The following is a 13417-nucleotide window of genomic DNA, read 5'->3' as shown; positions in this document are numbered from 1 at the left end:
GGGAGTCTACAAGGCGTGCGAAAACTTAGATAATTGTTCCCACGGGTTGACAAGAGAGACACTGTTACTTGAATGTATTTCAGGACATTTTCTAAACCGAGGGGATCCGAGGTTCGGGCCTGGATGTTGGGACACCCATCCCGGATCGACACACTTTCTGATTGCAGGCCCACACTTTGTATTCTCAACCAAGAAAAAAGTAATTGGTATGGATTATCGATAACTCAGGAAGAAAAGTATCGCTAAATCATACGCAATAGGGACTATGAAGAACAAAAAGTACCCGCGTCTATGTCTGGTATCGTTCCCGCGTAGTGTTGAAAGGTCCATAGCCCATGTAGGTTCCAGCCTTATTCCCAAATCGTTTAAAAATTAATAGCCACGTTCTATGGTTGTGGATGTGATGGCACTGTAATCTCATGTCACAATCACACTATTGGAGGTCTGGCATCATCAACACCTGACCGGTCGTCTCTGACAAATGCGGATGTGAATGCGCCATTTCGTCCAACGGAAGCATCACTTACCAGTGATGTACGCATCTGTCGACATAATACACAACATAAACCCTACAAGAACAGATACCCAAATCGATGATGTCGTGAAAACGATCGGTGCTGAGCGGCGATAAGCATTGCCTTTGTGCACAGACGAGGTCGCACTCGTAGGCGCAGAATTTGACTGAGTAGGGCTTGGAATAGGCGGAGTGATTGTCCCATTGCTTTGGCTCCTAAGAAACAGGGAAATCATTAGACGTTCGTTCATAAATCATGAAAAGTGCGAATCAAAAACTGACTCTACAAACACGCTCAGAAACTCGATCTCGAAATACGCTTGGTCGTAGTTACGCGGATTTTGGACAAAGTTCGTGCATAGGCCCTGACACAAATTTCCAGAATTAAAAATCCCTGGAGCCCCAGCATAACGACCGCAGATATCTAGGTCCAACATGAGCGATTGGGGCCCAAAAAATTTGGTCGTGTTACAGGTCGACTGCGGGTAGAACGCGCTGGGTGGTCCCCAGTTTGCCGGATTCGGTGACGTTGATGTAAAGTCCGACGGGATGCCGGATCGCTGATATATGACAATCGGGAGTCAGGACGAGAGATTACGATAATCGCTTGGAAGCCAGACCGGGAAGAACCAAAACTTGATTCCATCATCGTTCCATAAGACAGCATATGCACTAGTAAGCGGAGGAAAAAAAAAAAGCGGTCAAGTTTCGCTGTTTTTGTACACGTGTCCAATTACGAACCCGCCTCCATTTTGTGCGAACCCTTGACCAAAATTGTTGGGTTTATTTTCGACTATAATGCATCCCTGGTTGAAGTTGGTCGCATTCCAACAATCAGTCTGTCCTATCGTCCCTGTCTCACCACCTGTCGCAGTGTAAGGATGGGTGCATCCTTGCGTCGTGTGTATGAATACTGATTGAAGGTGGCCAAGTTGACCTCCTCTTCGGTTATCCAATCATCAAATGCTTCTTCGGAAGCAATTTCGAAACTCACCAATAATGTCCATTTCGCCATACTGAGGCCAATTGGTGCCGTTGGCTCCCTGGGCGTTTCTTATCAGAGAAAGGAACGAGCACGATAATAATTGCAGCTCACTAGAGTCCGGAAACCAGGCCACCTTTCGCAAAATGACGGTAAGGAAACATCAACTTGTCGAGGCACACAAAAGAACCTACACTGAGCACTATCACGTCCGTCAGTAGCTTTTCAATTAAAATGAAGATCTCACTCACCCCATACGGTATATGTCTCGCTTGGAATAATATAAGACTTCCTTGGTTGACAGCAGCTTGGGTAGAGATTTGCACGCTAGCTCTACCATATGTGGTCGCTGTGACCCACACTCCTCAATTTCCACTCATAAAACAACTTGAAGCGACTTGGCACTTACAATTGTTCGCTGTAGTATTGTCGATCTTGATTATTGCATTTCCAACATTATTTATATACGTTAGATTCTGAGCCTTCGCGTCCGCAGCGCCCTGATATCTGTGCGGATGACGTCAATATTGTTTCACAAGGCGTTGCAAGTAGATTCCTCTTACAAAACACTCTGGCGTGGAAGGTGGCTTAGTAATCCTTATTTTGACCGAGAAAAAAGGCTATAACGCACCCCTAGATTCTTCGTGTCACCTCCTTGAGCGTAGTCCCAACCTTCGAAACTTGAAGAAAAGGAAATGGAGATATTATATAACATTTGTTGTTGTTGACAATTAGCACAAGACGTACAAAACGGAGCCAGTGTAGTTATTTGCAATGGAGTAAGTCTTTGTTTGAGCTTGTACAAACCCAAGCGCGAATCCAACGAGTAAGACGGCGGCAAATGACAGAACACTCATATCGCAATTCTATGAGAAGGTCGTGGGAATCGCAGCTCAAAGTGGAAAGGCAACGAGAAGGTGAAAATCGTCAAAGGAGCCAGAGATTTCAGAGTGAGTGCTGTGAAAGCAGGTGGGGATTAGGATGATAGCTTCAGGAGAGAATGGGCTCTCCCAAGCCCTTGAACAAACACATGTATACAACGTGCCTTCCATCCTCCCACGATTATGTAATCCGAGCCTCGACTTGCTCACGACGCATGGAAAGGTGCTGCTTCTTATTTGAAAACCCTCAACATGCGCTCTTGAGCGTCGATGTTTTCATTTCCCAAAGCAGCCCTCCTTATCATGGTCTCTGCATCCTATTTCCCCCCCAACGCGTGTCAAATTGCCTCAGTACGCCGAGCGGTGACAACCATTTGCACCCCCCTCCGACTCACGTTAAATTCGGTCCTGTTTGTGAGCCCACGTGTTGACTGATGTATGACGATTGCGATGGAGCCATTCTGACCTGGTGAGGGGGCTCTATCGATTTACGTCCAGTTCTCGTCGCCGATGACAAGGGAATTTGTTCGTATGGCGAATGATGTGGTATGCGGACTGGCTCCAAGGCGCATCGTACCCAAAATGTCTCCCGCGCTACACATTTTGAATGAATTCAAGGCAGGGCACTTATTTGGGCGGATCAATGTACTTACTGATCATGCAACAGCCCGGGCTTTCCGCGCATTTTGTGAATATTGGCGTAACATGATTAACTACATAGCTTGTTTCCATGGTTTGAATCTTAGCTTCCGTGCAGTGTACTGAACAGGTGTTTGTTCCATGTGGGCCCTGGGAGTACCATGTAGATGCTACATAGTTCCTGTACACATCTTATTTATTTCAATCGACGTTGCCTAGTTATTTCCACATATAACTTACACATGTAAGCGTCGACCACGACAACAATTAGGGACCTGCATGCCGACTTTAGAATCTTCGGACCCAACAGAAACAAGAACACGACACAACTGACTCATCCCTCCTACCAAAGAAACCCTCACAAGATAACACGGCGTCCACGGAACGGCGCATGCCAAAGATAATGGAGAAAACACCGCTAAAGCAAGCTTTGGCATACATATATGGTTCAAACCAAACCACCCGAGAAACACCGGCGAGCCCGTGGACCCGAACGTCCACCAATCAAACAATATAGGGAAAATGATCGATGGCGATCCTACCGTGCGGCGAAGACTACACTATCGATCTAATGCGCGCCAACATATTAAGTAAGTCAGACTCAGAATGGTGCATCAATACCCTACATATGCACAAACCTAAAAGAGATCGAAGACAAAGATTATGCCACGAAAAAAAAAACGCCGAAGAAATAGTAGTACAACGCACTGAGATGCAGATCAACTCGAGGTGGCTGAAAGGACGCTCGGGTATCAGAGTGAATGAAGAAGCGGGAAAACTAACCTCCGAGCAATATCCCCCACAAGCCAGAGTAACCAGAAAGAGAACTAGGAGTAATGAACGCGCGCGCAGCGACCAAACCAAACTTGACAAATGGAGCCGCCCTAAAAGCATTGAGAAATGGCCAACCAACAAGCGGAGGAATATATGTGGACTTCCATCCTGAAAAAACATGAAGAGAAACATGCATCCAGATAAACGAAAGAAACTTCATATGGAAAAACGACATAAAAATCGGAGAACTACTGAAACAAATCCCAAGATATGAGCATAAGAGGTCCATGCCACGAATGTAATAAAACAGAAAATATGATGCAGTACAACCCCAACACGGCCCTGAGCTCGAAGCTAGCTCGAGGGCCTCACGCCTTCCAAAAGACCCTACCTAATCCTAGAAGGAACCGTGGCAAATCTGGAAACTAGCTCCACTGTCACAGAGTAATAGAAGAAGAAGAAAACAATGAAACCAGTACATACATATGAAAGAAGCACATATTCACTGAAGCTCCTCAACGATCCGCAAGCGTGAGCCCCGTGAGCCCCCGGCCACACTAGGAAATGCCGGATCGTGCGTAAAAGCACTTCCCTGGAGTCCCACATCAAACACCTGGAGCACAGCTCCTACCTACAAAACCCTTCAGGCAAACACTACCGAGCGAAAGCCACGAAGGGTTCCTTTATAGTAGAGGCTGGGATCCTGGAAAAAGATTGTGTCACATTATCAAACCAGGTGTGAGGCTAGTTGCCGGGAGTCACTTTTGGGCAGAGTAACTGCTGGCATCCCCACCAAACCCCATGGACCCCAACCCAGACTGAGGGAGCTCGTGGACGTGCGCGCAACGACACGCAATTTACTTTTTTGTGCATAATCACGCTGATGCAATTCTGCTTCCGATACTTACAAGTCACGTTCCGTGTCCAATACAAAAGATCACATGCTTTGGAGTAGATTCGTTGCATCAGCGTGATTACGTATATAGATTCGCAAAGTCAAAATAACAGCCGAGCGCCACGAGATCCTCTTCGAGTATGAGTTCTGGACCCCCAACCCTGACATGACAAATGTAATTGTGCAGCCTCAATTTTTCCCGTTCGCGATTGTACTTTCACGTTGCCATGCCCCTTCTTGCCTTGCGCAATCACACATCCCTCATTCTCTTCGTTCAAACGAGCATTGCAAATCTCCCTTAGCTTGGCTCCATTAGACGTCTCCAGGCACTTCTCACCTCATACACACACTCCCTAAGCCTTCATTATCGGCCATGCAATATGCCCGAACGTTCCTGGAGATCATTGATATTGCAAGACATATATACCATGTCAGAGAGCTTTCTCCATGGGGCAGAACGGTCGTATCGGCCAGAGGACACATACAAGTGATTTGGGGTTTTGCAATCCTCTAAATGTTACAGCGGGACTAGGCCTAGAAACTTGGTGAGACCTATGTACAACCTCTCGCATCCACCCGCCGGTTGCATTACCGCAAGTGACGCTCCAGATCTAATTCAACAACATGCATTACCTCGCTACCGCTGATTTTGACATGATAGCGGCTGTGGGAGGGTCTAGGGCAAGATACGCAGCTCATGGGATCCCTCACCAATGCGCAACGAAATAGTAAGTACCGTTGGGGGGAGCACAACATGCCTCATATGATAGAGCTGTGCTTTCTCACTATCATTCCACCCCTAGCTTGCCTCTCAGAGCGCACGGTCCGTCTTTCCCAATGCAGCTTAGTGGGTCATAGAAGTTGATCTGCCGTTCAGATATTGCGTAATTGCATATTCTGTTCTGGGGCTCTACGCGTTTGGTTCATGCCTGTTGTGGTCTACTATTCCTCCTGGATTCAGAACTTGCCCACTTGGAGGCGCGAAACTGGCTCAAATGCATGAGTGAAGACAAACATTCTTAGCGTGTGCGGGGTCCGTGCTCTCCCTCTGTTCATAAACTCAATCTTTGTCAGAGATAGAGTGATACGAGATTGAATGTATTGCAAATTCCAGGGGACTTGGTTAAATCGGCAAAGGGAACACCGCTAGTTCTTCGCAGGAACAGGGTTTCCACAATGAAAACCCTGAGTGTAGTTATCTATATACGCTTGTGCGATATATCTCTACGGATCGGGTCGGGTGACAAACGCCTTCAGTAATGTACCGCTCGACTGTGAACGCGTTCCAGCACTTGTACACATGTGTGCATCACCGTCTGTGAGGAGTGGGCACGCATGAGTGCAACTGCAGGTTGCGCTTGTCTTGTCCTACGTTGCGCGACGTCGATCCCGAATTCGAAGCCTGAGGTGATCTTTCTATTGATGTTGACGTCTCGTATCAATCCCGGGGCCATGTGGGGCCATGTGGGGAGCGCGCGAGGTGATGATCCAAGAAGCAAGCTCACAAAGGACGTGGGAGATCTTTTGTTGTGCATGTATGGTAACTGTCATCCACCACGCGTATTGCTGGGGTTCGCAATGATGGCCCTAAATAAGTTAAGCTTACAGTAAAAGGAGATGGAGGGGGTACAAAGACCCCATTCTTCCGGGATTGTGGGTAGGATCTTGCACAGAAGGGGTGACTCCAAGAAAAAAACAATCGGCTGATATCCGAGGGCTTGATTGCGTGATGTTCAGCGGAGACACGAGGGAGATGGAAGAGGGGACAATATTGGCAAATAACTGCGGTATAAGTAGTTGTAGGAAAGATGTCAGACAAAGTCATAATAAACGGAAGTTGCGCTACATGTGGAGTTCCGTAGCATTGCGAAGTGAACAAGACACAGAGCACATAAAAAGGGGGCTACACATATCATATATATCAGTACAGTAGTAACGTGTGATTCGACACGAGGGTACCCCAAAGTCATTAGTCGATTGTTGCTTCTCATTGGCCGGTCGAGGAATCGCTTTATGAACGCACTGCCGAGGGTCAACGGCATGGCAAATAATTGCTTGATGCGCACAAGCACCACACGGAATGCTTGCTGCTAAAGTTTGAGGCGGCTTCGTTGGACAGCTACACAGGAGTAAGTAACGTTTGCTTCTCAAACGCCAGTTCTCGCTACCGCTATATTGTGAGATTTCTGTCAGATAGCAATAACTGAATGAATGAAATTCGGCCAACTCCGATATGACCACACACACCTCAAAGAAAATTACTCGCAACTGATTTCCAATATTGAAAACCAATTACGGGGGGAAAACTCCGTGTGGGCTTGTAGTACTACATGTAGTACTATCCCATTGTTGGTATCATTGCTGCCACGATTGGTCCTACATAATGATAATGGGAAATTATGGCATCAAATGACTTTTCAGGAATTTTCTCTATCGCTCCAGGGATTGCTTCCGTTTTTTCTTCTACTTCTGCGAGAGAGATGCGCTTCCTCTATGTAAGGGATTGTCGGCTAAAAATCTCTAAATCTAATGTCGTCGAATCTCCCTGGGAAAATTCAGTAATCCAACCCTGGAAGACTAGACTCGGTTTACGCTCCCCTCCTCATGTATAAATTCTGCCCAATGCTCTTCTCTTTTTCATTCCTTTCCCTCTTCCCTCCCTTCGTCGGAATCATCACTCTTTTCCCCTTAGCATAGCCTACCCGTCCAACTCTCCTTCTTCTAGTCTCAACCAATCTCATTCCACAAATGTCTTCCACATACGCGCTCAATCGCCCTCCTTCCCCTGGTGCTCACTCCCAATCATCCACGTTCATTTCCTCGACTGCCACCGCCGTTGGTTCTACTAACGGTTCCATCGGTTGGCGTTCCTGGACGAAACCAAAGACCTATCGCTATTCTTTGAGCGCGTTTTCAAATTTCCCAAAACGACTCTTTTCACCTCCTGAACCGGGTGTACCTTTGCTTGCGACGGTGGGATCGTTCTCGTTGAAGCCTGCTTATGAGATTAGACTCGAGGATATCTTAGGTGGGCACCAGTTTTTATGTCTTCTACGTGATCATCAGATGAAATTTAACCGGCATGTCGTTCTACAGCTGGAAAGCATCAGCCTCCGTTGGGATTGAAGGATTTTGAGGAATGGCTGATGTTTCGCGAGCTTTCGGTTGAGAATCTGTGAGTTGAAACGTTTCGTTTTGGTGTTATGATTCCTGGCTCTGACCCTGATATTTTTTTTTCTTGTTCAATTGAATTGACATCGCCTTCACGGATCTGTTCTTGCTCCGTCTCGGTGTTTGTCTTCGTTCTCACCGCTGTGATCACTGATTTTGATGGTCAAAAAAAAAAATTGCATCTGGAAAAATTTTTTTTAAATTAACTGTTCGATAGCTACTTCCTCCAATGGCTCCAAGAATACACCAACCATTACAACAGTGGGAACGCCTCATCTTCTCAACTCTGGTTCACGTTCCTTCGAGCGAAAGCATCGTTCTTTGTGCCCAATGGTTCACTGGAGCTGAATCTACCTTCCCACATTGTCAAGGAAATTGCAGCCATCTCGCTCGCGAATTCAACTACATCCTCAGGTTCAGCCACCACCCCGCCGCCGTCTCCAACCTCTGCCTCTGCCAATGCTGCTGCCATCACTGTCACTTCTCCCACCAAGGTCACTTCCGCAGCAATGTTCGGTTCCACTCCTAACACACGTGTGGGATCTCAAGCGCCTCCACCTCCACCTTCGGCTTTCCATGCATCCAAAAAAGCTGTCGAGGCGATGTTGAGCGTGAGTTTGTCTAAATTCGTGCAGCAGTCGATGGGGAACGCGGATGCGCCTCGGAGCGTGTATTGTACGGGTTTGGCATTGGGGACGATCGCCATGGGATTGATCCCAACTATATTGGGATTCGTGATGATTGGCGGAAGAGTCTTGCTGAGAAGCAGGTGGTGGAGGTTGTTGGGGCTGCCGTTCTTTTGGCAAGGGATCGTCGTTATGCTTTGTTCTTATGCGAGTACGTCTTCCATTCTTTTTTTTTTCTTTCTCGGGCACAGTATTGACGTGATCTTTTTTCTTTTGGTACTTTGATTGGTAGGGATTTGTATGATCATCTATTTCTGGGGTGATTATCGACAGTTGCACGGCTACGAGTTGGACATGCCGTCTATTGCTCCTGGTCCTCTCATCAGCAAGACGACCACGACGACCGTCACCAATTCCAAGGATGGATCTACGGATCCTACTAGTCCGCGTTCAAAGTTGACGTATCCTCCTCCTACATCTCAACCAACTATTCAGGAGGAAGACTTTGGATGCCAGGGTGTTCATGAAGAGGACGATACGAAAGAAGGTTACAAAGTCGATGTTGAGGCTCAGATGGATACGCTCAGTCCACCAGTGTCTTCTTCACCTACACGGCACGTACTCAACTTTGCGAGTCAACCTTCTATGCAGAGCATCAATTCTGCTTACATGGAAGGTCTAGAGGATGGAATCGTGGAACTGAAGGGTGAAGATGAAGAAGAGTCGGATGATTTGAAATCTAACATCATGGCGAGAAAGGGTCCTCCCGCTCCATCTCCGTTCCTCCCCCTCTCCAATCACTCAATTCACATACCCGCGTTTCGAACGGTGATTACTTGACTCCTGATTCCAAAACTGGACAGCATCATCATCATCATCAACCCCAAATCATCGCTCTTTCTCCCACTTCGGTAGCCATGAACGCCGCCTTTTTCGACTTTGATTCTCTCGTTCCAACTTCCCCCAACAGTACAGGTCAACCCGTCGTCGAAAGAAGTTCTCGTACTTCGTCCTCATCCTTCTCGTTCTTCTCCCGTCGGAAGAAGGCCTCCCATCGCCCGACGTCTTCTTTGGGCTTTAGCTTCAATGCCAACTCACCTCAGGTTCACGCCCTCGGCTCGAAGAAGCGCTTGTCATCGATTCGAACGACGAAACGAAGGTCTTTCGTTACGAGACAGGTGGTTCAGGTCTTTGCGCCTGTGACGAAAATCGTTAGTCCGATCGTGCAAAGAGCGATTTGGACTTGCGTGATGAGGAGTAGCGCTTGGGCTTGCGTCTTTGCGGTTTTGTTTGCGATCGCGTTGATCGTGATTCCTGAAAAGCGTTAGGGTCTGCTCCCCTAACGAGTCAGGGGTGCCCCACCCCTTCTGTTACCGTGCTCTCCCACTGGGTCCTAATGTTATTTTTTTCTGACTCGTTAATTTTCCAGCTACCCTCCGTGCTTATTCTCCCCTCTGCCACTGTCATTTGTCTTTTCGACGATCCGTCTTCAACCCATCATTTAATTTTTTAATTCATTCCATTTACCTCACACGCCCACTCACTTGCATCCTCACACTCATTCACTCTTACAAACCTATGACTCAACTTTGCTCCTGTTCCCCTGCTATAACGCGCCCCATCTTTGCATGGGAGGGATTGATATATCTCTTTCTCACACATACACACCTTGCTGCCCCTGTTACCCCTGTCTGCTTCTCGTTAACAGAAGTTATTATCCCCCCTGGATTCCTTTGTATGCTTTACATATTATTCAAATTTCCGTACGACGACGACGATCTTCTGATCGGTTCGAAAAATCGTAATGGGGAATCGTTTCTCCCTCTAGGCTTGTTGCCAGCGGTTCCCAATCCTGTATATATGTATTTTTTCGATTTCATTCCTGTCATGGATTGATCTATACCAATACACTGCGTTTACTGCGTTTTTGAGGGAATCTGTCAATTTCCAAGTGAATGGGATATCAATATGTTTGTCAGAAATCAGCTCAAAAATGATCAAATTTCGGGGATTTTTTATTTTCAATACAGTTAGGTTTGTATTGCAATATAGTACGTTAGCGCTGCACTGCCATTCTCTGTTCCCCGTTGATGATGAATATGCCGCCCTCATTGATGATGACTGCAGCACTAAACATACTGCTTGGCTCTCCTCCACGCATCATCTCATGACCAAACACACCTCTCCAGAGATGAAGCGCCTCATTGTCCTGATGTCCCAAACCCTCTCTACCAAAGAGGTTGCACAGGCTGCCCAACTCAGTGAGCGCACGGTTCACCGGGTTATCTCAGCTCATAGGCAAGGAATTCCTTTTGAGAAAGCTGGCAACTGTGGGGGTACTCGCAAACTCAACAACTGGGATTTGGATGTGAGCACGATAAATCACAGCCATCTGTTGATTTCACTGAATCTCCCAAATAGCTGATACAAGGTCATCTTGAGCTCAAGCCAGATCTATATCTCCATGAACTACAACATATATTAGAGAGATACAATTGTGTCTCTGTATGCCAGAGTACGATCTGGACCGGCCTGAAGCAGCGAGGTTTTACATACAAAAAGGTGGATATTTCACATTTTATTCAACACTCTGAAGAATTTATTCCTTGTGATAGTTGCAAAAGCCGGCTTTTGAACGCAATGAAGAACTCTGTGCTGCATTTAGGCAGTATATGGGTCGGCACTATCAAGTGGATCAGCTTGTTTTTGTCGATGAAACTGGTTGCAATCGTAACACTTCTTCACGCTCACATGGCTGGGCACCATCTGGTGACTGAGCGCATCACCGGGACTTCTTTGTCTGAGGGACTAAGTATGTAACATGTGCCAAATCTGTGCTTCAATCCTAACATCCCTTTCTCAGGTACTCTATACTCCCTGCTCTCAGTGTTGAAGGTGTTGAAATAACCACCTCAGCCTAACAGGGCATATGATGTAATGGCTGCGCATGCTGAGTTCGCGATCCAGAAGACTGGAGTTCGATTCCCAGTATGTCCAACTTTTAGGTTTCCCTAAAAGACCACGTGCAAATTCCAACAGAAGGAATACTCCACACAAATATTCAGGAGGGAGCATACACAACAGCCACATTCAATGACTTCATCTGTTCTATTTTCCCACGCATGAACCCATTCCCTCTCCCTTGGTCTGTTCTGATTATGGACAACATGTCGATCCACAAGTCTGATGAGCTTGAGCAAATGTGTGCTGACCGGTATGTGTGCACCACAATCACCAAACTTGCTCTCACTTGATATTGTAGAGGCATTCTGTCATGACTGTGCATTCCGGCCTGTTAGCCACCCGTCTGTCAGGGCACACCTGCCTGACCCGGCTCCACCTGGCCCAACCTGACCCGGTACCCCACTGGTCCACCCTTCCTTACCTCCTCCCCCTTTCCCTTCTTTCCCCCTCATCCTTCCCTCCTCAGTTTCTCCTTATCTTACTTCTTCTTTATTCTCTCTTTATTCTACATGGACGACTTTCTCTGTATCAATGTACCATTGACCCATCTGCAGCATGCCCACCATGTACCTGGCCCGGGCACCTCGGGCGACTTCCCACTGTGCCCAGCACGCGCGCCTGCACCGGATGCCCTCAGGATCTCCCATGGAGATACCCAGGTGGTTACGGCTGTGTGTGAGGGTGACATGGCACCCGTCATGTGATCCAAGCCACATGTATATAAGCGAACCTGAAGTGGGAACCGAAGAAGTAGCCTTCTTCTCAACTTTCCACTTCAGGTAAGTAGTACAATATCTCTCCTTTAATGATAATAACAACTTTCCACTTCAGTCTAAGTGGCCAGGGACCACTGTCCCACATCGGGCCTGTCAGTACGCATGCCCGATCCGCCCCCCGCCAGGCTCTCAGTCCTGGACGCTACACCCGGGCCCCCTTGACCCTGGATGAGTCCCTGACACCGTCCCGATGCTGCCTGAGCCCATTCCCGCTACGCGAGCCCCAACCTCAGCCCTATCCTCCCTGAGGACTCCCTGCTCACTCCCCCGCTTGCTGTCAGGGGACAGACCCCGGGTCCCCATGACCCCTCTCTCTGTAGCCCACAGCCCAGTCTGTAACAGCCTAGTCTCAAGGCACAACTACTGTGGGTAAGAAAGTGTATAAGATAAAAGGCAAGTAAGATACACTTGCCTACTGTGGGTAAGAAAGTGAGAAGAAGGTTAACTTCTCACTTTCCCACAGTGGCCCAATATGGCAAAAACTTCCGGGGATACCCGGAAGTCACATGAGAAGTGGGAACCGGGCCCGGAGCATGCGGCGCGCGGGGCGGAGCATGCATGTGGGTCCGGATGCGGGTCCGGGTCCGGGCTAGTCAGGGTGTGTGCCCTGACACTTGCCCCTAGGCTCCCCTGCACCTGGCCGACTCCCCCAAAGCCACACCAACCTTCCTGCCCCGAGTCCGCCTCTGGCACTGTGCCCAGCACGACTCCTCTACCCCACCCACTTGGCCCCTACAGGGCCGCTACCATTCCTGCACCCGACTCCAGCCCAACTCCGAGTCCAGCGCCGCTATGATACCATTGCCGCTATTGCGGCCCTATGCTCCTTCCTTTATTTATCTGTTATTGTTTGTTTTGACCCTCGGTCATTGCCGCCACTGTGCGGCCAACCCCGCTCTTTGTTTCCTTTTGCCCCCGGACCCTTCGGCCTTCGGCCCGGGTCCGCTTCCATTCATTCTTTCTCCCTATATATATCCTGTATGTTACTTTATTGTACCTTAGCTCTAATATTGTCAGGGACGCGTCCGGGGTAGAGGAGGCCCGGGTGAGACGCCCAACACTAGAAGTCTTGCGGGGTGTGGAGCGGGCATGCATACTGGCAGGCTGTCAGGGTCGCGTCTGCGGTCGAGGCGGTCCGGGCGTAGCGTCCGGTGCTGAGGACCTCACGGGGGATGGATCGGGCGTGCGTACTGGC

The 13417-nt window shown here is 48.3% G+C and overlaps 5 protein-coding genes and 1 non-coding gene across 6 annotated transcripts; 5 read left to right on the top strand and 1 right to left on the bottom strand.

Annotated features, from left to right (window-relative positions):
• Positions 1 to 381: 381 nt before the first annotated feature.
• Positions 382 to 2625, bottom strand: EI90DRAFT_631335 (concanavalin A-like lectin/glucanase domain-containing protein). Its single transcript, XM_039067876.1, has 15 exons — positions 2542 to 2625; positions 2244 to 2453; positions 2128 to 2176; positions 2060 to 2067; positions 1906 to 2003; positions 1748 to 1845; positions 1691 to 1698; positions 1611 to 1632; positions 1509 to 1557; positions 1377 to 1456; positions 1256 to 1320; positions 1135 to 1186; positions 849 to 1074; positions 528 to 730; positions 382 to 474 (listed from the first exon to the last, which is right to left on the bottom strand). The coding sequence occupies exons 2-14, from the start codon at positions 2351 to 2353 to the stop codon at positions 570 to 572; spliced, it is 1026 nt and encodes a 341-aa protein (XP_038917278.1). The 5' UTR covers positions 2354 to 2453; positions 2542 to 2625; the 3' UTR covers positions 382 to 474; positions 528 to 569.
• Positions 2626 to 3689: 1064 nt separating this feature from the next.
• EI90DRAFT_3053084 (uncharacterized protein) lies at positions 3690 to 4224 on the top strand. The gene has a single exon (XM_039059999.1). The coding sequence runs from the start codon at positions 4061 to 4063 to the stop codon at positions 4217 to 4219; it is 159 nt and encodes a 52-aa protein (XP_038917277.1). The 5' UTR covers positions 3690 to 4060; the 3' UTR covers positions 4220 to 4224.
• Positions 4225 to 6008: 1784 nt separating this feature from the next.
• On the top strand, positions 6009 to 6856 carry EI90DRAFT_3053072 (uncharacterized protein; the record flags this gene model as incomplete). Its single annotated transcript, XM_039059998.1, is given in 3 exon segments — positions 6009 to 6211; positions 6294 to 6618; positions 6625 to 6856. Coding segments are annotated over 2 exon segments (528 nt in total), but the record flags the coding sequence as incomplete, so codon positions are not given.
• Positions 6857 to 7023: 167 nt separating this feature from the next.
• EI90DRAFT_3288736 (uncharacterized protein) lies at positions 7024 to 9810 on the top strand (the record flags this gene model as incomplete). The annotated part of the gene is made up of 5 exons (XM_039067121.1): positions 7024 to 7713; positions 7782 to 7860; positions 8074 to 8693; positions 8775 to 9310; positions 9346 to 9810. Exons 1-5 carry the CDS (start codon positions 7434 to 7436, stop codon positions 9808 to 9810), a joined length of 1980 nt encoding a protein of 659 aa, XP_038917275.1. The 5' UTR covers positions 7024 to 7433.
• A 1533-nt stretch (positions 9811 to 11343) lies between these two features.
• On the top strand, positions 11344 to 11685 carry EI90DRAFT_2888821 (uncharacterized protein; the record flags this gene model as incomplete). Its single annotated transcript, XM_039053980.1, has 2 exons — positions 11344 to 11377; positions 11522 to 11685. Coding segments are annotated over 2 exons (198 nt in total), but the record flags the coding sequence as incomplete, so codon positions are not given.
• Positions 11406 to 11479, top strand: EI90DRAFT_t118. The gene has a single exon. It is a non-coding gene; the product is annotated as a tRNA-Ala (tRNA).
• Positions 11686 to 13417: the final 1732 nt, after the last annotated feature.

This window comes from Cantharellus anzutake (assembly GCF_015039405.1).
Source record: "Cantharellus anzutake strain C23 chromosome Unknown EI90scaffold_18, whole genome shotgun sequence".
NCBI classification, from domain to species: Eukaryota; Fungi; Basidiomycota; class Agaricomycetes; order Cantharellales; family Hydnaceae; genus Cantharellus; species Cantharellus anzutake.
This window is presented reverse-complemented; position numbering and strand designations above follow the sequence as displayed.